At 30.9% G+C, this 27,328-nt stretch overlaps 1 protein-coding gene across 2 annotated transcripts; it reads left to right on the top strand.

The window, feature by feature from the left end:
* On the top strand, positions 1-24,543 carry LOC139517289 (homeobox protein six1b-like). 2 transcript variants are annotated; one of them, XM_071308198.1, is made up of 2 exons: positions 1-868; positions 22,054-24,543. In XM_071308198.1, exons 1-2 carry the CDS (start codon positions 87-89, stop codon positions 22,322-22,324), a joined length of 1,053 nt encoding a protein of 350 aa, XP_071164299.1. In that variant the 5' UTR covers positions 1-86; the 3' UTR covers positions 22,325-24,543. The 2 variants fall into 2 exon arrangements, with proteins under 2 accessions (XP_071164299.1, XP_071164298.1); XM_071308197.1 differs by having other exon boundaries at positions 49-868; positions 22,051-24,543.
* The last annotated feature ends 2,785 nt before the right edge of the window (positions 24,544-27,328 follow it).

The raw sequence follows: 27,328 nt of genomic DNA, 5'->3' as shown, positions 1-27,328 counted from the left end.
GTCTCTCGATTATTCTCAATTAAAAAATATAGATGGTGTAAATATAACTTCAATATCAAAACACACTTAAATTTAATAAATCTAGCATGATGGATACTGTTGCAGCAAACTTAGATCCAACATACGAACCCGATCCTATGGACTGTGTTAATACACCAGTAACCGTAGGGCCTACGAATGGTACAGTACAAACTTTAACAGACACCACCAAAACAGAGGATAAAGATTCAGAGGATAGCAGAGAAAATTCAACGCCTGGAAGTGATTTTGATCCAGAAAAACGTTTGTCTTTATCACCAGAACAAGGAACAGACAAGAGACTGACGTTCTCTCCAGAACAAGTGGCATGTGTTTGTGAGGCTTTACAACAAAAAGGAGACGTTGAGAGACTAGCCCGTTTTCTGTGGTCCTTACCACCTAGTGAGTTATTGAGAGGTAGTGAGGCAGTGCTTAAAGCTAGGGCTCTTGTTGCATTTCACAGAGGAAGTTACAGAGAACTGTATGTGATTGTAGAAAGTCACAAATTTGATGAAAGCAATCACAGTTTTCTGCAAGATTTGTGGTACAAATCGCACTATATGGAGGCACAGAAAATCCGTGGAAGACCTCTTGGTGCCGTTGACAAATACAGACTCAGACGAAAACATCCTCTACCGAAAACTATCTGGGATGGAGAAGAGACAGTGTATTGTTTCAAGGAAAAATCGAGACAAGCATTGAAGGATTGTTACAAAAATAACAGATACCCAACACCAGACGAAAAACGAAATTTAGCCAAAAAAACCGGTTTAACATTAACACAAGTGAGTAACTGGTTCAAGAACAGACGGCAGCGTGACAGAACACCTAGCCAGCAGACGATGCACGGGTTAGTATTCAAATAATGTAGCAACACAATATACCTCATCTTAAATGTGACAAAAAGATATCACTTGATAAACTTAAATGTCTATAAAAATCACATTAATGTTACCCGTTTTCCATTTCACCCCACATCTGATTTTCATAATCTAAAATACTGGCGTCAATTTAACATCTGATGATAAAAAGATACTTGTTTAAAAAATGAAATAAATTGCTGAGAAATTTGATATGCATTTTAACAATACATTTTACAAATTCAATTTTATTTTAAATAAAGAAAACTTATGAAATATTATTTAGAAAAAGCGATTAATTAAGAGATATGCACACGATTGCAATGAATATCCTCGGATTTAGCATATCAACCATAGAAATTGTTCTGATTTTTTTAAAATTTGTATTTGCTTAACTTAAATCAACATTATATTGTAAACGACATGCTTCCTCTTCACAGATAATTCTTTGTGTTTTGCTCTATACAATCCGAAGATCCTCTTTTCAACGTTTATATTTTAAAAATGTTCGTAATGTAAGAAGTTTTGTAAACACATTTCTATTTGCTTTAGGAATAATTTTCAAACCCCTATTCAACCCATTTAGCTTAATTAAGAAATATTTAAATTGATGAGTAAATTACTAGCTGCACATTTGGAGGTAATAACTTGTTTTCATGTGTCATTTTTTAAAGATATTGTATACATACGATTGTCAATCTCAGAGGGTAAATAAATTGTATGAAATATTTGCTCATGAAAAGCTACAAAATTGAAAATCAACAAGTACATCCACTTTTAACCACTTCAATTCAGACAGTATAAAAACGTTGAACAGGTCAAAAGAGGTTGCAATTTGTTAAACTAAAAATAGCATTGTCCTAAATGAACAAAAGATTGAGTTCAAGATCATGAATATGTTTTAGAATAAAACAGTTACGTAAAAAATATTTGATCGACAAATAGTTTTTTTATTTGGAAAAAAATAATTAGTTACATTTTTCAATTAATTCAAATTGCGGTCACATCGGTCCCTTACTAAGTAATATTCATTATGGACTTTCCGAATTGATTTTCCTCTGAGTTCAGTATTTTTGTGATTTTACTTTTTTCATAGCATATACATATAGATGTAACTACATGCATTTTGAAATATGTTTTGAAAATTTCATGTGGAAAAAAATGAAGAAACAAAAGCAGTACAATTAATTACTACAGCTTATGTTAAGCATCTTGCAAATTAAGTTTTATTTGACTGCTTTAATTATATATATACATATATTTATGTATAAATTATGAAAAGTTCAGTATAAGCCTATACTAGTTCCATTCAACTGAAGCACGCATCCGTGTGCGTGATTTTCTTGCTGTGTTGAAGGCCCATTGGTGGCCTTCGGTCGTTTCTGCTCTTTGGTCAGGTTGTTGTCTCTTTGACACATTCCCAATTTCCATTCTCAATTTTATGTATGTCGAAAAGATTAAATTTATAATGTTTGCGTAGATATGACCCGGTCGTGGCTGGGACTTTCACTTTTTTGCACTTCTACGGCAACCATTGGTTTTTAATTTGATTATGCGGTCCTGTTTTGGAGTTGCATCGGCATAATAATTCTATATTTAAAAATATCTAAAATTAAATTAAATTCCGGTGGTTATAAAATGTTCACCATATTAACACTGTGTAAATAACTGAAACAAATGTTCAAAAAATAATGGGGATGTAGAGTGGTAGATATCCTCCTTTTTCGGGTTTACCAATTTAAAGCTTCCCAGACTTTCAAAGAGATTGTACATCATCTACTATCCAAGTTCCGGGTATCACTACTTTCACTGTAAGTCAATTTTCTGTCATTTTAACCGCATCTGAAAAAATTATGAAAAGTATTAGTTATGCAATTTTTATAGCTAATATTAAAACTGATCAACGCTGATAGTAAATCCATTCTGCGTTCGTGTCATAAAACACATTTATCATGAATAATATAAAAGATATCAAAAGTTAAATTATTCAAAAAAACAACCCATACAGGAATATTTTCACGGTTGTATCTTACGTGTCTGAATTGTGTTTATGACATAATGTGATTCAAAACTATTTTTGGGAACATTTCAGTTTTATTATTTTTCTGTAACTATTTTGATATATATATTCTATAAACAAAAACTTCCTTCTTAGTTCTTTAGGAATTATACAATTGAAAGATGGAATCGTGGTATAGTAAAAAAACAACTAAGATGAGGAATGCTTGCAAAAAGATAATTTTCCATCAGGGAACAAAATTAATGACTAGTTTTAGCTACTTAATAATTGTTCATATTCAAGGTCTATTTTTTTTTTATTAATTTGTAAAGTTTCATCTCTCAAATTTAAAAGAAAAATCTGTACATGGTTTAAGTATTTCTACTATACATCGTTAAACAAACAATGTTCATCATATGCATATGCAGAATTTTGACGCTAAAATATATGAATGAGCTATTGTTAAATTTTGAACTGTCATAAAAATTATCGTCTCCATCTTGTGAAAATATTCAATCTAGAAGCAGTGTTTAGGTAGAAGCTGCTTGCTGTCATATTCATCGCAGGTTATGATTAAAGGTGCGCAGTTTGAACACATCTGAATGTGTTATGATAATGAGGCATCATATTAAAGACGACAAAATAACTTAGAAATGTTCTCATTTAATCGACAAAAAAACGATTTTTCAAACTTTATCTGAAATTGTTCACAGTAAGTTAATTATCAATTCTAATTCACAAACTTGTTGCGTATAATTGAATTCGCTCCAGTGCACCTGTAAAACCTCCCGTTTTCAGCCTTTTCTGAGCAGTTGACCCGTATAAATGATTAAAACTTTAGCGATGAACTGCCATAAGCCGAAAGGGCTAAATAATAAATGCAGGTATGGAAAAAAAGAAGAATGCCAAAACTTCTTAGAAAGGGTTGATGCCTTAAGCAGAACCTGTTCGTTGTGGTGTCTTGACCTTAAAATGGGGATAATGACACTCAGATCATTTGAGGACACAAACTTAATTGTACTTGTCAGTTTTCCCTAATTATACAGCGGAACAATACTTCCACAAACTACAAACCATGTGATTAGCTCTGTGGTAGTAACGATGTTTATTATGAGAGAAATAATAAGAGGTAATTCACAAATGCAGGAAATGATCACCATCAAACGTACAAAACGGTTATAATAGCACTCCTCGAAGGACATGGGAGTACAGGGCAACCAGGGTCAAAACTCGAGATGTCAAAAGGGCTATATAGAGCGTAAATGTATTAATTGAAAATTTAATCAAGATATGTTTGTAAGACTTAACAGTAAACCAGTTGTGCAGTATTTATTTTTTATATAGATCCTTCAAGTCGGATGCCGTTATATTCAACTTTGTTCTGTTTGAAACCAATTGCTTTTACAAAAAAATTTCGACGATTGGCAATTATTCCACAAACCGAGCAATATATGATATATTTATTATGGATACATATACAGAAATTCTGTATATCTTTCAAACATTTTCCAAATATAAATCTTTATCCGTCCGATATAGTAGTTTTTGCACAAACTTAAACCAAATTAGAACACTTTTTACGTTGTTTATCGACATATATTAATCTGTGACAAATGAATGCGAATATGGAATATAAGATTTTCAATGTTATTGTAGTTCGAAAACGTCTAAGGCTATCTGAACGAAAACTGAATTATTCAAAGACTATAGATCTTTCACAAAATGGTACAATATCTTATGGTCAACAGCTGCATTTGTATTAACTGGATAACTGTACAAATACTTTTTTAATGCGACAGCAATGTTTTACCCTCTGTTGTACAATTCAAGATAATAATATGTAAGTCCTAGCGTTGTCGTCGTCGCCGGTCTGAAATCGTAGTTTTTGATCTAGTAACTGTTAATTCTTTTACTTTTTAGTAATAATCTGAGGCCACCCCTAAGACGATTGATACCCCAATGGAGACTTTACTTAAACCATTTCAGAGCTTCACGTTATATTTAATGTAATCGTTTTTTCTTTTCTTCAAATTTCCATAGACCAATTTTTGATGGTTCTTTTTGATTCTGGAAAAAGACTCGACAGTCTAAGGCACACATATATATGTATATATAACTTATAAGTTCTGAAGACTAAAGCAATATTTTTTTTCCATTTCATGTAGGAATACAGCGCATTCTAATTGTTGAAATTCTTTCGAATTTTTTTCTCTCCAAATGTTAGAAACACGACCAGACACCAAGAGTTTTTAAATATTCGTTTTTTTTTCAATCATATTCCTTACTCATAATTTTCACTCAATCACATTTATATAACCCAGCTCTTACGTGTCGGTTTGTGAAATAAAATGGGAGTAAGTTCTATTAGCTTTAATCTGAATAATTCTTGTAATTCAATGTAAAAAGGAAATCTTATGTATACGTCAATTGACACCTATCAAAAAAACAAAAACAGAACATTTGTTTAGATGCAGTAGCTATTGGGATAGACGATAAGACTGTTACTAGCATTATACCTTCTCCAGCGCTTAGTCAAGAACGCCACTATTTACAATCTCAAGCTCTTTCAATAACCAAATGGTCAATTTTGTGTGGTTAAAAAAAAATCAAAAAAAATTCAAATATGCTAAAAATTTTCATTTTAGCTCTTTTGTAAATAGCTGTTTTGAATTTTATCTACACTATATGTGTTTTAGATTTATCATCTTCCTTTATTAGTTGACCCTCAAGTGCTTTCCGGATGATTTTAGAAAAAATATTTGTATTTTTTTTCTGTTAAACTAACTTTTGATAATTTCTGATTCGTGAATGGTGAATGTGTTCAGTCTAAAACCTCTAAAAAGTTTGGGTGTTTGTGGTTCAACGTGTGTTGTTGTCTTTGTGTTTCGTTTATTTTTTTATGTTATTGACTGAACTAAGTCTGTTGGTTTTATTGTAAATATCTTATATTATGATAACCCTGGGCCTAACTGACCAGTTGTAAAGGGTCGTACGGTATATGTATATGTTTACATTACCGAATGGTCTTTGGCTGTACATTGTCACTTTAGCTTTCCATTCTTAATTGCTCAGTTTAGAACTGAACACTTTATCTGATTGACTTGCATAGAATTTAAGGACAAAATTGAAGCGATATAAATATGATAAAAAAAGAACTTTTCAATAATTTATTATGTAAATGGTACACTTCAGAAATCAATATTAGAAAGTAACTTAAAAATCACTTTTACTATTCTTTTTTTTTTTGTCTCGGGCATTATGCTAAATTTTATTAAAAATCTGTAACTAATTAATTATTGATATTATTGAAGTTCGTTTATGGGCTTATAGTACTAATTGACTGCGTTTTATCATTATCATTTTTTTTTAGAATGCCTTCATTTTCTGACTCTACGTAGTTCGAAGCAAACAATATAACATTTTTGCTTTATACCAAAAATCAATACAACCAATTAACATAAAGACCTGTTACCTGTGCGGACACGCCCATTTTATTTAATCAGGTAGATTCTATAGAAGTCTGGACATTCGAATTGATTCAGAGAAATTAATAATTGCAGTTAACATGTTATCCTAACAAAACATCTGGCTAAGAGGTTGTTGAGGCATACTGGGTGCGAAAAACTACTGAATTTGTTATATTGTTTGAAGATATATCTCCATCAATTAATTTTTGTCGCTTCTAGTTCAAGCTTTAGTATACTCATAACAGTTACAAATACAAGATATATATCGTGCTATCAACAACATATCTATTTTTACCAACACTTACACGAATTAGTTTATCTTTAATAGGACATTGCAATGTAATATGTTAATTGTTTGGCTTTTAACAATATTATCATTATAAACATGACCGCATCGTTGGAATTTGTTATTTTATGGAGACTAAATGTGCTGTAATAATGTTTCGTTGTTTCAACTCAGCGAGTAATATATAAAACGAACGCTTCTAAGTTCTAAAAAAGATTTGGAATCAGTAATGAAAAAATGGAATTATTGTAAAAAAAAAATACACTCAACATGAAACATTAGCAACATAGATAATACATTTTAGTTTTCCTATCAATAGTAATAAAGCACCGAACCATTTACACCAGCTATAACAATTAACACAATATTTACATTTTCTTGATATTCTTTATTTATAATTCTAAAGGACACACGTTGTTTTTAAAATATCATCATTTTATTCGACAACATTCCCTCCCACGGGAAATGTCTTTTTAATTTACCGACAAGAAACTTGTTAAAATTTAACATTTCAAATATTGACATCATTCAACATTTAATTGCATGATTCCATGAAAAGTGCACTTCAATTCAATTTTACTCGACATCAAATATGGACAGATTTCGCGTCGAATCAATTTTAAAACTTTGTGTGACGACCGATTGCTTTATATTTTCGAAAATTTACATTAATATTTAATTTTTTAATTTTGTGTTATACAAAAAATCATAATGATTAAACTGGTTACACAAATTTCTGCATTTTTTTAATTTTCCATTTTTATATAGTTTTAAAGTATCTCTTTTTCTAGGCTTCTGTGTTCAGCAATAAATCATTTTGAACTATTTTTTATTCATCTCGATCGCTAAATAGCATGTATTCAGGTATTTTAGTGTAGAGAGAACATAAACATGCTGGAATCAACGAGGGTCTGAAAAAAGAAATTTAAATCGAAAAAAAACCCAAAGATACTAGTAAATTAAGATTATGAACTATTACCTCCAGTAAAAGGGGGACAGCAAACAAGATCATGGTAAAAATTACTTCAGTCAATAGGAACGAAATTTTGTAACAGAATCCAGATATGTTTAAACATCCAATGCATATATATATATATATATACGATATGCATATTCTCAAAACCATTTATTGATGACAATTGATAAAAGGTATAATGCATAGAATATACCATTCACATCCATTCATTTTTTTGCAGTTTTGTATTGTTTTAACGCATTGACTGATGCACACTTTAATATCAAACACAAAACAAAATGTGTTACGGTCATCGCACGTTATAACACAAGTATCCTCTGTTTGATCATTTCCAATAGTTGGCTTCGAGCATCGCTGCTCAGAGAAATGAATTATCGAAATATGTATATGAAGAATTAAATCGATTTCGTGTTTATTTGTTAAAACTACAAAAGACATATCGAATTCTTAATTAAAATATTTTTTTATTATTGTTCATCGTTTTGTTTCCTTAATTTGGGTATTTTACAATATTTGTGCTCAACATTTGATGGTATTTTTCATCCGACAGTAAATAAATACTTTATAGAGAAAACTCCTGAAGGAAAGGGAATTTACCATAAAATATTGAAAAGAATTACATTTTTTCTGCAAATGAATAAAAATATAATTTAAGTTAAAGATGCTATAAATTTAACGGTGGCGCCTTCATGCCAAGATAAGAGACCACAAAACTTGATCACCGCATAGGTGTAATTTCACAATATAGCATTCCAGATAAATCCGAGAAACCTAAGATAACTTTTTATATCTGGACAATATATCCTATGCATTGTTTTAACATCAACAAGCGAATAACTTGGTTATTATCAGAAATGATTAATTTTATCTAAATTTTCAACGATACTGTCCACCCCGAGAGCAGTTTTTGTTGTGGCTCGCAATATTAACATAAATACTGTATAAATGCGATAGTATGCCAGTCGCAAACTTTTCTTTTCGTTCATTACAACAAATAGTTGAAATAAAATGTTCCGTGAAGGCAAATCGTCTTTCCAACAATATTTGAATATACCGTTGAGAAAAACAACTTAAACATATTAGTACAGAATGTGCTGATGCGAATTACCATTACTTTTCTTTGTTGGCGTTACGTACATTTCAAGTACTACACATTTTTGCATTTTTCTGCAAAGCCAAATTATTTTGTCATACGAAATATTGTATTTCAATACATAATAGGATGGATATATGCAAATAACGGTGTTATAAAGCGGGTTATATGTTCTCCATTTATTATTTACTCTGCCGATACCATAAATATTGACGGACCAAAATACTCTAAAAAGTTTGAACTACAGATAATCGTTAATGGAGATTTGCCCATAAAAGTAATTGTATAGTATTCCATGTTATCGTGTGGTTTTTTTAAGAATTATTTTGAGAACTTGCTCTCTACAGCTTTTTCCCCCATTTTTACTTCATATGTCGAAAAAAGATAGGCGAAAGATATCAGAGGACATCCAAACTCATAACTCAGAAATCTGATGTACAGTAGTTGTCCTATATATGTAGTTCATACGTGTTTCTTGTTTCTCGTTTTTATATAGATTAGTCCTTTGGTTTTCCCGTTTGAATGGTTTTACGCTAGTAATTTTTTGGGCCCTTTATAGCTTACTTTTCGGTGAGAGCCAAGGTTCTATGTTAAAGGCCGTACTTTGACCCATAATTGGTAACTTTTTACAAATTTTGACTTGGATGGAGAGTTGTCTCGTTGGCACTCATATCACATCTTCTTATATCTCATGTTGTTTGTTTTTGTCGTTGTCTTGTGTGATTAGTACCTGTCGGATGAATTAATTCCTATCTGAATGAATTTTTGAAACGTTTATAACCATGCATAAGAAAACGTGTGGTCCGAGGTTTATACTGAGATCTTCAATGTGAGACTACCCATCACAACTAAGAGACTAGCCATCACAACTAAGAGGCAAACCTATTGCGTAATGAGACACATTTTGATATAAGATAACATATAACATAACCAGATAAGCAACTGCTTTTCATTTTGATTCATTTACTGTTGATAAATGATAAAAATAAGACGTGGGTGTCGTTGAGACAGCAACCCAACACTAACAAATCAAAGACACCCTTTCTATAAGTCTAAATTCACTTAACTTTTCACCTTGTTATATATTATCACTTATGTTTTCCTTGGACTTTACACATCTCCACTATCATATACTTTAGGTTTTATTACGGAAACTTAACGACATTTTAAACTGTGTAGAAAATGTGCAGTAAAAATGTACTTTTGTGTTTCATTGTAAATATACAATTTAGACAAATGATCACCTTTCTTATGGAAGTTTTTCACGACCTTCACTGGCTATTAAGCCCTCGCAAGGTCGGCCAATGATAACTTTTTTGTGCACTGTTATCATATATATAGCCCTGCTATTATCTGCATTGAACACAAGATTCCCAAGCACTTGAATTAAGGGTGTCGGTATATCTCTCGTAATACGTGTACAAGAAGCCGAATTCTTCATATTATATTTGAACTGACAAAACCCTGACAAATTAGATTTCCGTATATATCTCTCGTAATACGTAAATCTAGAAGCCGAATTCTTCATATATTTGAACTGACAAAACCCTGACAAATTAGATTTCCGTATATCTCTCGTAATACGTAAATCTAGAAGCCGAATTCTTCATATATTTGAACTGACAAAACCCTGACAAATTAGATTTCCGTATATCTCTCGTAATACGTACATATAGAAACCGAATTCTACATATATTTGAACAGACAAAACCCTGACAAATTAGATTTTCCGTATATCTTTCGTAATACGTACATATAGAATCCGAACAGACAAACTAGATTTTCCAATACTGTAGATACTTTTGATTCGAATACTTCTTTTTTTTATAGTTTCTTATTTTTTCATCAAGTTAAAAAAGTTCTTTCGTTCAACCTCGGACCAATAAATTATGTATAAGTCCCGGATACCACAAGTTTTAAAAAAAAATGGCATTAAATAATTCTGTCAAATGGTTGAATTTTTTTTATTATTGTACACAAAACATTAATTTTATTATGAACAATCCTATACATTTCTTTCATATTTCTGTTTATAGAAAGGCATTGACACTTAACTAGTCATTTAAAATAATATACTGTCATTTTACTTTCCTTTTAAATCTTTTATATTCGGAATTGTTAATCTATTTGGCTTCCCGCCCTCTAAATTTATTGTACCTTTCACCGTCGAACAAAATAATGTCGGAATATTATAATAAACAAATTTTGGATTTACAAGTGTCCTGCTCTGAAAATATTTATGGTGTATTTAAAGAATACAAAAATTAAAATTTGTGGATCTCATTAAAGATGACAACTCCTTTTGGAATTTTTAATATCACACGTCAAAATATTGTCTACAATTGGACTGAAAAAACTCGATTTAAAGTTTGTTTGGAATGTAATCGTTAGGTTAAAGTTCGACTGTTCTGTGTCTTTTGTTCATAACAATACTGGGGGGAAATGCGGAAGGCCACCCTGTATCTGTATTTAAATTTACAAGATTATTAATAGACAATGAATGAAACAGTTTTAATAATATAATTGCCCGACTTATAGTGTCTTTATTTTGATCGGTTTAGAGAAAATGAAAACGGATTGACGAAAAAAATGCGACAAAACGTAAATATATATAATTTTATGAATGTATGGCTCTTTTTTCGGGTTGTTGTCTGTTTGACATATTCCCTTTTTCTATTCCCTATTTTATTTATTTGACAGTCTTTTGTTTATCATATGTATATACGAAAAGATCACGTTGTTTTTGTCTTTCCTTTTGTCAAAAGAAATCTAATTTATTGTAATATATAAATAATGTACAGTAAGATATCTCTTTTTCAATTTATTTAATGAGCTTACATTTCTCATTTGGAAATAGGCAAAAAGATGCTGAGTAATGTTGTCAACACTCTATCTTCATACTCATTGTTCTACAGTATTTTATGTATCAGTATTTATAATACAACACACACGTCAATAAATATTAGATTGCAAAAAGGCATAGAAAAAAGTTTGTATTATATAACGATTCATATATATCTGAAGTTTTATATGAAATTCTAATTATGTACGCTGCATAATTCTTTAGTGAGATGAACTACAGGTTGTACATTATAAGTAATGATACATTATTGTTCTGTAACTCCAAAGAGACCTAAGATATTTTCTTACGCCAGTGGATACTTGTTTTTGTGAAGGATAGAACATATCTATTTTCAATTTGATTCTAATGTTGTCAGATTTTATTTAAATTAACGGATTTTATAACGTGTCTGCTTAAAGAGAGCAAAACGGCTAATGAATCAAAGTCGTTTATTAAAAGTCTCTTTAAAAATAAATAAATAAATAAATGAATATTTTTATAAGCAACTGGGATTTAGACTATTTTATCGTTTGGTTTTGTGTGGCAGAAATTTGAACTTGACCATAAAACACAAATGTAAAACGATTCAGTTCTAATGAAATTTGACACAAATAATAATCAGAAAAGTTATATTGTCTGTGCAATTTTCTGATTATCTTAAAACTGATTTTTTCATGCATGCTTGTAGTTTCATGTTTAATCGACGTTTTACGTACTTAAGATGTATTTTTTATCATTTAAAAGATTTGAGTTTAAAAATAAAGCACTTTATAAATTGCGTGCGTCCGAAGCGCCAATTTTTGAACTAACTAATCTAGGAATGGCTCCAACCCAAATATAAAAAAAATCAGTGATGTACAAATTCGTATATTCGTACTTCCGATAATAACTAAAATTTTAGGTATGGTAAGCTATCATATTGAAAACTTTCATTTGAATTTTGCTATGATATATGAATAATCTGCTGTATATATAGAGTACTAGTATATACATATAATCTATAATAGATTATCGCTACATTCAGGATCGGATACAGCCATTTTAAAAAAGTGTGAGTTCAATCCCCGGAACCCCTCCCCCACCCTGGATCCGCCACTGATATTCACAATGTATTCATGAAATGACAATGTTATAATCCTATTAAGTCTATGATATTATAATCTTTTGATTGTGCATGACCTATTTGTCCTAAAATATATCACAAAGGTAATGACTTGTTTTCAAATTGAAACTTGAATGTATTTAAAATGGATTGTATTAGTTACTTAAGCTAACGACTATAATAATAAATTAAATGCATGTGAAGAAGTTATCAAGTGGGCAATAAGTTTGGAAAAACTTATCAATTTTCTGGAAACGGCGGATTTGACGGACGTCATCTCTAGGAAAGTGAGAAAACCCATATAAATTTTCTTCCTTATAGGATATAAGATGAAATGCACAGTGGATCATTCAAAATATCGATTCAATTGTCACTTTTACAGGACATAGACCCAAAATACCCGTCAAATTTTAAATATTTTATAAATATTTAAAACTTCTAGTGAAACGGTTATATAATGATAAAAATGGACTTCATTACCTTTACCGATAATTTTTACAAATGATTTAAATCAGTATATCATCTTTAAATTAAGTGAACATGCATTATTATTCAGTTTTATAGTTATAGTTTAAACATCAAATGTAGAATAAACGGAAGAATACAAAAATTAACAAAAGCGTGCAATTTTAGTGTAACAATGAATTTATTTATTCTGCCACATTTTTCACGAAACCTCTATTTCATCAGCAATAAAAATGGACTTCCAGAATCTTGAGGCTATAATACATCGTACCACTAAATTTTGAAGAACGGGAGCTACATAATGACAAAATCAAATAACACCATGAATTTCTGGAGTCAGAAGCTCTTTTTAAATCAGCCTCCATGAAAAGAAACAAACCGAATTTGAAACTGCAGGCGTGTAATCCTGCGACTGAATGACAGTCTTTAGAGTCTGTACTTTACGACTGAATGACAGTCTTTAGTGTCTGTACTTTACTTTCGTGCTATTGTTGTCTACTCTAACGATTCATCTATGCTTAAATAGGGCGAACAATTTATGTACGAGCCCAAGCCATCCCTTCTCATCAAAAAGAACATTATCCGTTATTAACCTATACAGTTTTGGTTAAAAAAAAAAGAAAGCAATGTGACAGATTGTGACTGACTCATAGTATTTTGTGATATCTCTGCAGCTCAGTCATGTGTAACTTAACAACAAATCGTCGGAAGTCAAGAAAAATAAATTGATGAAGATTTTGAAAAAGCGAAACACAGTCCAACTTATGCTTCATTGTTAAGCGTCATTAATCGACACCGGATTATGTAAAATTTATGTAGTTTTTATCATTTATTTAAAAAAAATCAATGTCAAAGTTAAAATAACTACGTATATGCAATGTCGGATGTTTGCACGAGAGCCCTACTTGTAATGGTAAAAAGTTGTTTAAGAAACTTTTTTTCTCCCTCCAACACATACTGGAAAACACGGCCAATTATCGGGGATCAATTTAAGGAAGAATAATGGAATGATAAATGTCTTATCCTCACGATCATTTGTATAGATTGTGCATTCGGAAAATGTCATAATACAATCTCGTTGCTTAAACTTTAGACCGCAGACATGCATTTAAAGTTGTTTTTTGCGGTATAATTTCAGCACTAAAAGATCACATTTGTGATATTAGTTTTTATCTTCGAAGTCATCACACTTTGATGTTGTCATATTTTGTACCACTGAAAAATAAGTACATATTTGTACCGTTTAGTGAAGTGCTTAGACATTGTCTTATTTTTTTAATTTTATATAGCTTACATGATACATTTTAATAAAGCATTCTCTTTATACATTGTTATAAGACATATTGTGGTGTAATATATTATTTTTGGACAAAGCTGTTCCTCATGCATGTGGGTATCACAGTCAGAAAATTTGGAGTCGTTCTTGTACTTCCATCTCATATTGAAGGTCGAGGTCTTAAGTAGTATGCAGAACAACAATTCAAATAATTATTGATGTCAGACAGACTAATATCTAACTAACAGTTATTTGATTGTTTCAAAATGGCTTTTACTTCTAATGCAAGGTGTCAAAATGGGACCTTATACCTACTTCTTAACGGTGAATAGTACAAAATATCGGATCAACGGTTGAGCAATTCAAAGGATTTTTAAATTTGTTTCCGGCAATGCACCCTCCACCTTAAGTACACATTGTTCATCCATAGAGTCAGCATTACAGGTCCACTGGAGTACGTGCTTTTTTTTCTCTCGATGTTATGTTTTCAAAACTCTTTATCTTGTAATACTGTTTAAATGTTATTTCACAATTCGTATAGATATTGCAGTTTTATATCAGGCTTTAAAACCGCACATTAATTTCAATTTTTTCTCCAAAAGGATATGCTATAAGCTAATTAATTTTTCATATATGTGTGATTTTATTATTATTTCTCAATGCTACATATATTCTAAAAATTATTCAGTCTCAATTCTTTTGATAATGCATTAACCATGAAATTATACGAAAAATTCATTCTTTTGTTGTTGGAATTTTGGGGGGAGAAATCGAATGCGGATTTAAGAAATTGCAATTTATTCTTCTTTAGAAATTAAATAATTTGATACATACACAAATTAAATATATAGTTAAAATATGCATGATCTGAATAAAGGATGTGAATTTGCAAGTCATTTTATTGACATTGCGATGAAAAATGATACGAGCCATTTATTATTTTAAATGTCGGATGTTACTCTTTCAGAGATATTAGCAATAAATTCTATCTACCCTCGGTATACATTTCATCCGATAAAAATCAGGAATCAAGTCAATCTGACAAATGCCAAAAACCGACTTTCTATTCAATTAGAAAAATGATTAATATTCATTGTCCAAGTTTTTTTTACCTAAATTACGAAACGAAAATAGAAAAAAAACCTAACTGCTTGTACAGGTAAAAACAGCAGAAACATCAATTCACAGAATTCCCTTTGGTCGTTAACGCAGTGATGTAACTTCGATCCAACAACTGAAGGATCGAACCCCAACTTGTGCACGTTGAATTTTGTATGTTTCGCCTCATTTAAAGCTAGCCAAGCGAGTCATGATATATTAACGATTAAAGAGGAAGCATAAAATAGATGTTTTATAAGATAAAAGGTTTCATCAATCTTGCAGTCATGAAAACCGCCATAAAAATAATTTGTTTATCTTCCACACATTAGAATATAATAGATTTGAATGGGTAGAATATAAGTTCACAGTGGTAAGTAAACAGTAATGGTCCTGGCCGGGATTATGATTGGTGATGGTTAAGTCAGATGTTCACGATTCCATTCTAGGTTTTGCTATCTATGCATCAGTTATGACAGACGGTATTGTTTTGCTGATAAATGTCTATCTCACACAGGTTTGCTGTCATAATGGAGTAAAGTACACAATACATGTCAAAACGGAATGTGGGTTAGAAAAAATGAGTTTATGGTAATCATTTCTGTCTATTAACGTTTATTAATTTCCATCTATTAAGATGTAGAGATTGCTATTCAATTTTATTTATCATAGATAGAAAAATACAATTATGCTTTGACAATAGGAATCGACATTTTTTTTTCAAATATATTTGTTAAACGGGTAAATAAACTTCCTCCCGGAGTTGGACTTAAACGTTAATGAAGATCGTTTTCAATGGTTTAGGACCAAGATAAAATGCTTTTCATCTTTATTTGTATTGTTACGTATTTGTTTCTCTAAAACCTCTAATAGCATATGGCAACAGATGTCGACTGAGCTCAAACACAGCACGTTTGTTTTTGCTGTTCTGAGCGAACAGACTTCTAACGTTGAAAATGTCTTAACGCATGTGTTATTAATTTGAATACTTGCAAAGGAAGTATTCTTTCAAATTTTCTATATTGAATAAGAAGAACACGTGAAGTTTGTTTTTTGGTTATTATGTAGTTAAATGCGGATCCAGAAATTTTAATAAGTGCGGGGGGGGGGGGGGGGGGACTGACTGCATGGTGGGCTCGCTCCGATCATGCTTCAGTGATTCCCTATATAATCAACCAATTTTTCCCAGAAAAGAGGGGGGGGGGGGCTGCCCCTTCTAAATCCGCCTCTGTTTATACTTATACAATCATCTCCCATCTACAATACGTATTTCGTATTTACTGACCCTTTCATTATGCGTTTTACTTTAAAAGGAGGTAATAACGTGTACTGTAATAGTATGACTAAACAGTTGGACAGTTATGTGGGGGAGAGGAGATAGGGGATTAATTCTTATATTTTCATCACGGAATATACGAAACATAGTATACTGAAAGCAGTTCATATGAACCAATCTTTATGATAAATTTCGTAAAATTCAAAGTCATAAGTCTAAATAATATTATCATATCGAATCAAAAAGTTTAAAAAGCAGAGTCAAAAGAAATGTGTATCGACCTCTGACATAGAAACTATTTTCCGAAAATATACAAATAATCAGACTAAGTATAAAATATCATAACATTGCGATTAACCGAAAAATAATACGCTAGACAAAACTTTAATAAGGGTAAGGGGACGACTATTCAACTTCAAGCGGAAAGAGGGTTATGGTATTTTCCTAAAAAAAAAACAACATTCAGATCCCCGATTTGGTGACAAAATATATTCTGAAATTCAGCTCAAATCAATAAAACAGGATTTGACTTTTTGACAATTTTTTTTAGGATAATCTGAATATCTAAAGGAACGTTACTGACAGTTTTCAATAACAAAATGAGGAGTATCATTTAGCATATTATACATTGAACAGCGAGGTACATGAAAGTTAAATGATACCATATTTTGCGCTATTCGTTTTGTTTCTGTAATCATTATAAAATTATTGTCTCATAAATGGATCATTACGACATTTTAAATGGTGATCATAACTGCAAGTATAGCTACTTCGAATTAGACAAAATTTGTTTTTATCTTAAAGCCATTAAGGACAGCTTGACAAAGTTAAAAGAGTTTTTGTCAATTTGTATAATGATTTAGTACTAGTCGTTTGATTATAATAATAGGGCTAATTAATGTAAAAGACATCCTGAATTCTGGCGAAGGTTTTCCTGTTTTTGTACAATTTTCTCCTTGTCTTTTTCAATATTGTAGGCGTGTATTATCAAATTAATGTAAGTACGAGTAATAGTCGCTGTCTTAAGAAGAAGGAAGAAGCAATTGTCTCGAGATCTGACTTGTGAAACCTCTTAAAGCCATTTCCGATACAAATTGACACAGACCGCAACATCCTGTGATTCGAATCCAAAACATTTCGACATGGGAATTTAATTTTTCTTTTGGTTGAGGCAAAAATTGGTGTACGAGGAACATTTCCAAAAAAAGTCGGCAGCTATTGGCTGACATGCACTTCCGTATTTTTACATCTTCAGACTATAAGTATATGAACTACTGACTAACGTCAATTTGAATATTATCCTAATGGTCCTTGCACTTCTATAATTGTAACTTATGTAATTTTTCACAACAGTCACAAGAAGTATATACATTCCATTAACACTATTTTCTCGTGATATAAGTATATTGTTGAGTAGAATTAAGGTATAATCTCCGGTTTACTACAAAGTACATTATTTAAGTCACAATTGCGGTAGTAGATACTAAAATTAATAATATAATAAGCCGTACTAGTATTTTACATTTGTCTTTTCGGGGCCTTTTATAGCTGACTATCCAGTATGGGTTTTGCTCATTGTAGAAGGCCTAACGATGACACATAGTTGCTTACTTCTGTGTCATTTGGTCTCTGAAATTCTGAAATGTCTGGTGTTATCAAACAATTATGTACCAATTTGTATGTCCACCATGCAGGCATGCGTTCACCTTTTTTGAAAATTTGTATAGTCGCCGACAACTGGGTTCTGTTAACATAGACTACCAGTGATTTTGTCCCACCCTGATTGTACCTAATATTCCTGTAATAGAATTAATCAATCCTTTAAAATACTATACTCAAAATAGTACCCAGTCTTATTTTATAATGCAACTGGATTCATATATTCCCTGTAACTTTCTTATTCAATTATATACCAAAGAAAAGGTGTGCAGATGAAAGAAGGACATACTGAGAAGAAAACATGTTTTTATTTTTTTAAACATTGTGTCCACAGTAAGGTCACAAGTAGATCATCTGGTACTAAATTAACTTATGATCTCTAAACACTTATATAATACAATCATAGTTCAATCACGTTCTATAAAGGTCATAACTATAAAACAACTTGACTTTGTTCGACATATTTAATACTTTTACAAACAGTAGCGGCCATGAATATTTTGTGGTGTTAGGGGTCAATAACCGCCCTCCTTAAAAGAGGGACAATGAATGTAAGTTCCCAGTTTATTCACTGACCTTCTGTAGATTTTCTTCAGTATTAAAAATGTCTTAATTTACCCTTACTAATATTACAATTAACGTAAAGAAGGCTTTTTTTTTCGAATGGAATAAAGTATACCACGCAAACGGGACAAAACGTTCATCAACAACATTCAAATTAGACACTTTAAAGATGATATAACAAAAAAAAAGTTTTTTGAAGAGTTGCTTATGGAAGGAAGACTCATCATTCGTGTTATTTGATGATGATTTTATTACTTTTGAATTTAAATAAGTTTGAAATACATGCAACCTCGGAAAGAAAACAAATTATTCGTCTATTCTACAATTTTTTTCATTTTTGAGTTTGTATCCGATATTCTACTATCATGTCTTTTTTTTAACGATATAATATGTTGAAATTGTTATCATCTGCACTGTGAAAAATAAGTAAAATATTATATATATGTTTTGATTTAATCTATATTTATTTTATACGTTTCTCAAATATTGTATTGGCGTTGAACATCTGTCAGCAAATAAACACAATGTATTGCATTCTGGATGTACAATAAATGTCTTCTCCGTGGACATTAGGATTAACAGCCGCAAAGGATGACACGAGTCGAGTAGATCGCATAACAAATTACACTGTGAATTTCATATGGTAATCCAAACTTGTTTCTAAATTGTTCATGATTAAATGTAATCAGATATGTTCGATACCGACTTTATCAATTTAATATCAGACTATATGTTTCACATCCTTTCTTTAAAAAAAGACAAATACAATCAGTGTATCAAATTGTCCGTAATTCATGAAACTTTGAAAATAAAACAACAAAGATAAATTGTTTCCAAAGTAGATTTCTTTTGTCTTTATTTTAAATAATGTATATTAAATTGTAATAAAACAATAACAATAGACCATGGGTTGCTGTCTCATTGACATTTACCAAACCGCATTTTGTTTATCACATTTGGTTCCACAATAAGTATCTTTTGCTTTGTTGATACACGATAAACACATAATGTTTCCACGTCCTTGACGAGTAAGTTATAGAATTTTCTAAATTTATAAATGTGTAAACTAGAATAGACAATTGATAAAGGGGATCTGTCAAAGAGGCAACAACCCAACCAAAATGCAGAACATAATTCAAGGCCATTAATGGGTCTAAACTAGTTCACCTGCTTCAATTTTTGCGTTTCCTGTTTCCATCGCACGTTTCCCGACACTAGTTCGTACGCAACAAAAACTAAATAGCTTCGAAACAACAAGTGTTCTGCAACGCCTACAAATCAATTTATGTACACCAATTATGGAGTAGAAACACTAATAGAGGAGTAATAAAAGTACATGTTTAAATAACAAATCAAACATTTAAATTTGCACAAATCAAAACTAGATTCGTATAAACTTCTAACGACTAAAACAAGACTGCGATTGGTTTGATTATGAATGGAGTCCTCCTTACGAAAAGGAATCTTGTTTATTATAGTATCCAACATTTAGAAATCTACAAATTATACCTAAATTTCTAAAAACCACGACAAACAGGATGTAAGACGAATTATATTCTAAGCAAGCTAGTTTCATGTTGGTGCCGAATCGATTGACAAAGCAGCGAACAAAACAGTTGCCGTTTCAAGGAAACCTGAGATTGTAGTACATTTATATTATCTACAAAACAATAAGGGAAAGAGAACCTCTGATTAAAGACTGAAGCTAACACTGCAACTCAAACAATGTGTTGGATGCTTTACGTTGGTTTGATTTGATAGCTTCGTGCAATTAATATTCATATAGAGATGAAACTGTTATGATGGTGATCTTGTACGTGTTAAGGAACTCATTTCAAATATTTGTAAAGTTCTGGACTATTGTGTTAAGATTTTTCGAAGTCTGACACATGGTGCGATATTTTCAGTAATATATGTGGACAGTTATAATTTATGTACTCTTTAATGCGAAACTTCAACATGTAATTTTTTTTGTAAACCAGTTGGCTCCTCATGAGTCTATATTTATTAGTTGGTTCAATGTAAGTGTATGTGCAGTGATGTCTCTAATTTCAATGAACGGAATACACGTATTCAATTACCAAAAAAGTTTGAAGAAGGTTATATGAGATATCATAAATTGGTTAAAACTTCCTCTAAGATCTAGTACCAAATTAAGGCCGAATACATTTTGAAATATTATTTTACTTCTTGAATTTCATTCTAATCGTAATGTCATTCAAAAGCAAGCAATTTTAATATCCCCCTGGACATCTTTCTACACATGTATATAGTCTTCCATATAAACTGATAACAGTTATATATATCATATATAATATATTATTTATTTTGCGAGTAGCAATTTTGGACGAATATTGACTCCCTTATTTATAGTTATAAAAATGAGTAATGCAGTTTTTCCTTTTCTCTGTCTCTCTCTCTGTTGATAGATGCACCTGAGTGTTGCACAAACCAGTAATGTTCTGCATTCTTGTAATTTATGACGTTGGTGTAACACCAATATTATCCAGTCCTGACTTCATATAAAATTATTTTTACAATGTACTGTAAATTTGTTGTAATTGTACCTTTTATTATTCCAAATAATAAAAAAAAGGTATGTGGCAAAAATAGTTATATAGTTTAACCCAACTAGACGTAGAAGATAAATATTTTGCAATTACAGACTCCGAGAGGGAAATTATTCAATACTCGACCTTTGTATTTCCATTGTAAATGACATAAGTAGCATACAGAAATAGTAAATCGTAGTACATTGCTTAAGAAACTCTTAAGGCATTTTTTGTTGACCTTCGGTCTGCAGTATATTTGATATTTTGAAAGTATTCAATGCGTTCATTCAAGTGAGAAGGTACATTTTAAATCTGTTATAAAATTACATAATTAGAAAGATAATCTTTCGGGTACCATATACACTACTACAATTAGAAAGATAATCTTTCGGGTACCATATACACTACTAATTACTTTTATTGAATTTTGACAAGTCGTCTGTCATAATTTAAATTTTTAGTTGATATATCTGTTTGTGGTAGTGTTTTTGTTTAATCACTTTTCGTTTTCTTTCAGCAGTGATGGATTAGAGGACTGCAGGGCACACAAAATTCCAATGAACTTTAACCCCCATCAGCATCTCCCTCAACCAATGTGGACCAACCATCAGGACATTATGATGAACGATTACAGAAATGACCATAATATGGAAATGAAAATGCTAGATGACTTCCGACACAACATGTCATTGGCGCCAGTAAAAAATGAACCAATGGTACCGCCTCATTTTCTGTGCGGACCACCTCTAGATCATCCGCATAGACTGCATCATCCAATTTCATCGGTGTGATAACTAATCAAAATTGAAAAATGTGTTCTATTTTTTTGTGTATTTAATTCTGTGTCCTTTGTTATGTTAAGTATTGTATTTCAGAAGTTTTATAAGATATGTTAAACAGTCAAAACTAATAGATGGAGACTGTTTTATTTTCAATTTGTTTTACTAAAAGGAGACTAATACAACGGATACTAGATTGTTCTATCATTATTGTCAAAATTAATCTTTTTAATGATTTACGAAACGAAACACCCAAACCACCCACAAACAATATTAAATGAAATTAACAAGAAGATAGTAAGCGGCTATATGTATGTTAAATTATAAGTATAAAATGTATGTCAAATTATAAGTATAAAAAAGATGGATGTTACGCAAATTTAAAATTCACAGCCAAATTTAAGTTTATATGAATTTTAGATTAAACGTCAGTGAGTTAAAAACTGCGAAAAACAATAACTAAGACCAAAACACATTGGTGTTGTAATTTTGCTATTCTGACGTGTATGATATACAATAAGGTGCAAGTATTAATCTTGTGTTAAAGTAACTAATTATTACTAGTATTGTTATTATTGCTTTAATTTTGGAGACATAAGTAGATTACGCTTGATCAATCTATTATTTACAAACCTTAATCTAAAAGAAGCACTGCTTAGATTACATCTAAAGTATAAAGTGATTTGTACTAAAAGTACTCTTAAGTTTGTCCTTAATTTTACAATTCAAATTCATCGCACTCGTAAGCTTTTTAAGAATGGTTAAAATAGTTTTTTTTATGCTGTTTATGTTTTACCTTTATTGATGTGACAGTTACTCATTTTGGATTGTTTATTGAATATGGAGTATCAAAGCAAATAAAACAGTTTTAGGATAAACTATCCAAAATTATAGCCTTCATATTTTGGATTCGGCGAACTAAATAAGAAAAAAAAAAAAAAAAAAAATTCAAACAAGACGTCAATTAGTTTAAACATATTTTATTGTTCAAAACAAATGGCTTAGACACAAGTTTTTTCAACTTAGTTCCGTCTTCTCCATACGTATGATTGCTGTGGTGTTGACCAATTTCTGCTTTTGTGTTATCATTATAGTCGTCGACTATCAGTATTTATTTTCTGTTGTATACTTCGAATTTCAGTAAAAAAGAGAAAAGCAAAACTACAAATATGAAACATATGAAGGATCATCTCAAAACAATAAAAAATGTTAAAAAAAAAATGAGACAAATATTGGCCAAGATAAATTTAATCGGAATATGCAAGTGAAATCGTTTAAACATTGAATAATGATTTTAAAACAAGTTTTGAGTTTGACAAAATATGCTAAAAATGAAATAATTATGATAATAATCAAAGTAACAATAAAGTACCTGGATGTATTTTGTGTAAAATATATTTGAGTAGCATATGACCGGACACTATTGTCAATGCTGTATGTGCCTGAAATATTAAGCAGCTATGTGAGGCTTTTGATTTATACTTTTGTTTCGTTCTGTTCATATTTTATTATACTTTGCATACGTTCTTTCATTATCGATACGAATATTAAAAGATATCGAGCTTTTATCCGTTTCATTTATGTTTCTTTTAAAATTTACTCATGATAAACTTTGCATTTTCTCAATTTAATGCTTTGGATGTCATACAAATACAGCCCACTTATTAACTAGCATACTCAAGTATAATTAAGCAAAGACCACCTAAACAGCAGTTTTCTTTTCTCTTCTGTATCTGTCCTAAAGAAAAAGATTGACAAAATATAGTTGCATTTTACATTGCATCTTTAGAAGATAAATAAGACGACCAACTCAAATAGCTATATTGAAATGCCTGAAATATGTTGCGTTCATGTAAGTAAAGTTTATAGAGACGTCAATTTTTTTTTATTTTGCAACTTTCATAGTGTTTTTTTTTTTAACAAAAAATATAAAAGTACTGGAGCAACAAATAGAAATACCGGAAAGATAAGATTTATTAACAATACGACAATGAAACTGAAAGCATCAGTTTAGACACTTCGAATTCTGTGAATTCTTAGAACACGTTTAAGTTCTATTGTGTGTTTTGTAAAATCTATCATCTTCTGTCAACTATAATTTGTATTTTTGAACTCGTCATTGTCAGAAATGTTCTTAAATCTGCATTCACACAAAGTCATGCATATTGTAAATGTATTTGTTTATTAAATATGAAATAACAAGGAAAATAAAACAGTTTCAAGACAAAATATTCCACACTGTTATTTTATATTCAGAAACTTGTATAGACAATGTTGTTGTGACTGACAAATGAAACCAATATAAGTATTACGTTTTAAAAATAAAAAAAAGGTGTTAAATGCAATAAATGTCCTTAAAAGGAAATATTTGTACCAAGACAGGCTTTCTAGATCAAGTGTTGTTCATAATTGTTGGTTGTCTTTTGAAGTGTATGCGTCTGACTTTCTTTATAATCTTTGGTCATGTCCAATATGTTCAGTAATTGCTTATACATTTCCCATCTGAAAAAAAATCAAAACAAACAAAAACATGTGTTTCTTTAACTGGTCCAGATACATGGAGGATTTAGTACTAATGCATACGAATAGAAAAAAAATATTTGGTATAAACCAATGAGATAGCTGCAACCCAACGACACAAATTACCGAAGAATTTAATCAGTTTGAGAGAAGATCTTAAAACATTTCCTGGGTGGTTTTTTTCAATTTCATATGGACGAACAATACGTGCATAACAAATTTAAGAAAAACTAAGGCAGGAAAGGTACCGAATATAAATCAACTGTAGGTTACCGTACGGCTTTCAACTATGAGCAAAACAAATACCGTATAGTCACCCTTAAAAGGCCCCGGAATGACAAATATGAAACAGTTCAAAATGAAAAACCATAAGTCTGAAGACAGAAATAGAAAAACAAAAATGGCAAACGACAACCACTGAATTACAGGGTACTGACTTATGACAGGTACATTTAGAATGTGAACGGGTTAAACTGTTTGTGAGCGCTCAACACTACACTAACCTTGGAAAATGGTGTAACTGCACAACATAAGAACAAACTGTAAAAATCAGTTGTAAATTGCTACTCATAAAAATCGAACCATACAAAAAATTAGCAAGAAGATTAACGATACAATCTTCGAAAAAGAGTCCCCACAGTTACTTAAAGCTTGTCCAAAGCCACTAGCAAACTACTAAAAAATCTTATTTTCCCAGACAAAAGTAACAATCAAAACACAGTAAACGGATTTAGTGTAAAGACGTCATAAAAAAATCGTGGGATAATCATTTACATGTGCAATGCCAAAACATAAATGCATAATATTTAAGTGAAATTATTGTTTTAACCATCTATTGACAAGCAAATATGTACAAACAGAAAAGTAAGGAGATCCACAAGAGACCAAATGACACAGAAATTAACAAATATAGGTGACTAACGAGTAAAACCAATACAGCAGAGTAAGCTACAAAAGACCCCGAAATGAATAATGTAAAACAATTCAAACGAAAAAAAAAAAAAATCACGACCCGATTTAAGTACACAATAATGAACAAAAACAAATATCAGAAATAAACGACAACAACTGAATTAGTCTTCGGACTCTGACTTGTAACAGACAAATATAGATTGTGGATAGGTTCAACTTGTTTGAAGACATGTCAACCCATCCCTAACCTGAGACAGAGGTGTAAAACAGTACAGCATGAGAACAAGCTATCAAAATTTGACGAAAAAAGCTCAACGTGGCAGGGTACTTATACATCCCCACAACAAAAATATACGAAGTACAAATCTGTGAGTACTCGCAGTTACTGACAGACAGTTCAAAACCAATAACAAATAATAAAAACAAAAAATCATATAAGACTAACATATCAATCAATACACATTCAACATCCAATGGTTGGATTTAGTGTAAAGACGTCATTGACAGTCAGAGAAACACACGACATTATTTCAACGTGTATATAAAAGTAAACCCAAGTGAGAAAAAAAGGTCCGTCAAGGAGAACGATTTTCACAGTTAACAAATTAAACAATATGAAACAAACAAACAATATGAAACAAACAAACAACAACAAATCAATATAATCACCTCGGAAAACAGATATCCTTCATCACTATTAACAGCATGGCTAAACATGGCGTCACTTGCTATGCTTTATAAAAAAAAATCCTGAAATTTTACAAATTAAACACCGAACATCGTTTGTTAAGAAGTAATTAAATAAAACGAAAGATGGAAAGTTAAGAGATTAAGTATTCTATAATCTTTTAAACTAGATACACATTAAGTATTTACAACTGGAGTGCGTAGTATGCATATACAAAATGAATCAACACATATAGTACTGCTTAATTTTAAATACCTCTTTTCGTTGATCTCATTTGATGCAAACGTTTTAAACTTTCGTATCCAAAATCTTTACAGAGTGACTCACTTCTTTCTGGACCATAACATGCTGTGGTCAATGATAGGGATGTCCAGTCGGTTCAGATCTGCTTTAGGTGACAATATGTCAACAAAAGTGAAGGTCTGGCTTTTTATTCCTTGGAAATACGACTCCGTGACCATCCATATGTTTGTGAAATAGCCAGTATACTGTTGGCTATATTTACACTGAAGAAGATACTCTTACAATAAACATTTGACAACTGACAACGTTTGTTCTCACGACACTTACAAGAGCCCGGTTAAAATGATAAATATGTATGCCTAAAAAGTGGAGACAAATCAACACCAATATTAAAATGGAACAGCAAATCATATCAATAAAAACTTTAGATATTCTTCATCGGTATGATTTTAAATAAATCTTATCATTTTTGTGATATTTCTTAAACATTCTTGTACGAAGTACAAATATTCTAAAATTTCGACGTACACGCAAATTTAATATTTACAAAAGAAACTGCGAAATTATGTTACCCAAATGAAATTAGCAAATCTAGCTGCGGTAGTACGCACTGAGTGATTTGATTGACACCTTTTCATTAGTTTCAGCTGGTG

This window comes from Mytilus edulis, chromosome 3, assembly GCF_963676685.1.
Source record: "Mytilus edulis chromosome 3, xbMytEdul2.2, whole genome shotgun sequence".
Taxonomy (NCBI): domain Eukaryota; kingdom Metazoa; phylum Mollusca; class Bivalvia; order Mytilida; family Mytilidae; genus Mytilus; species Mytilus edulis.
The sequence above is the reverse complement of the archived record's forward strand: the minus strand, read 5'-3'. Positions and strand labels throughout refer to the sequence as shown.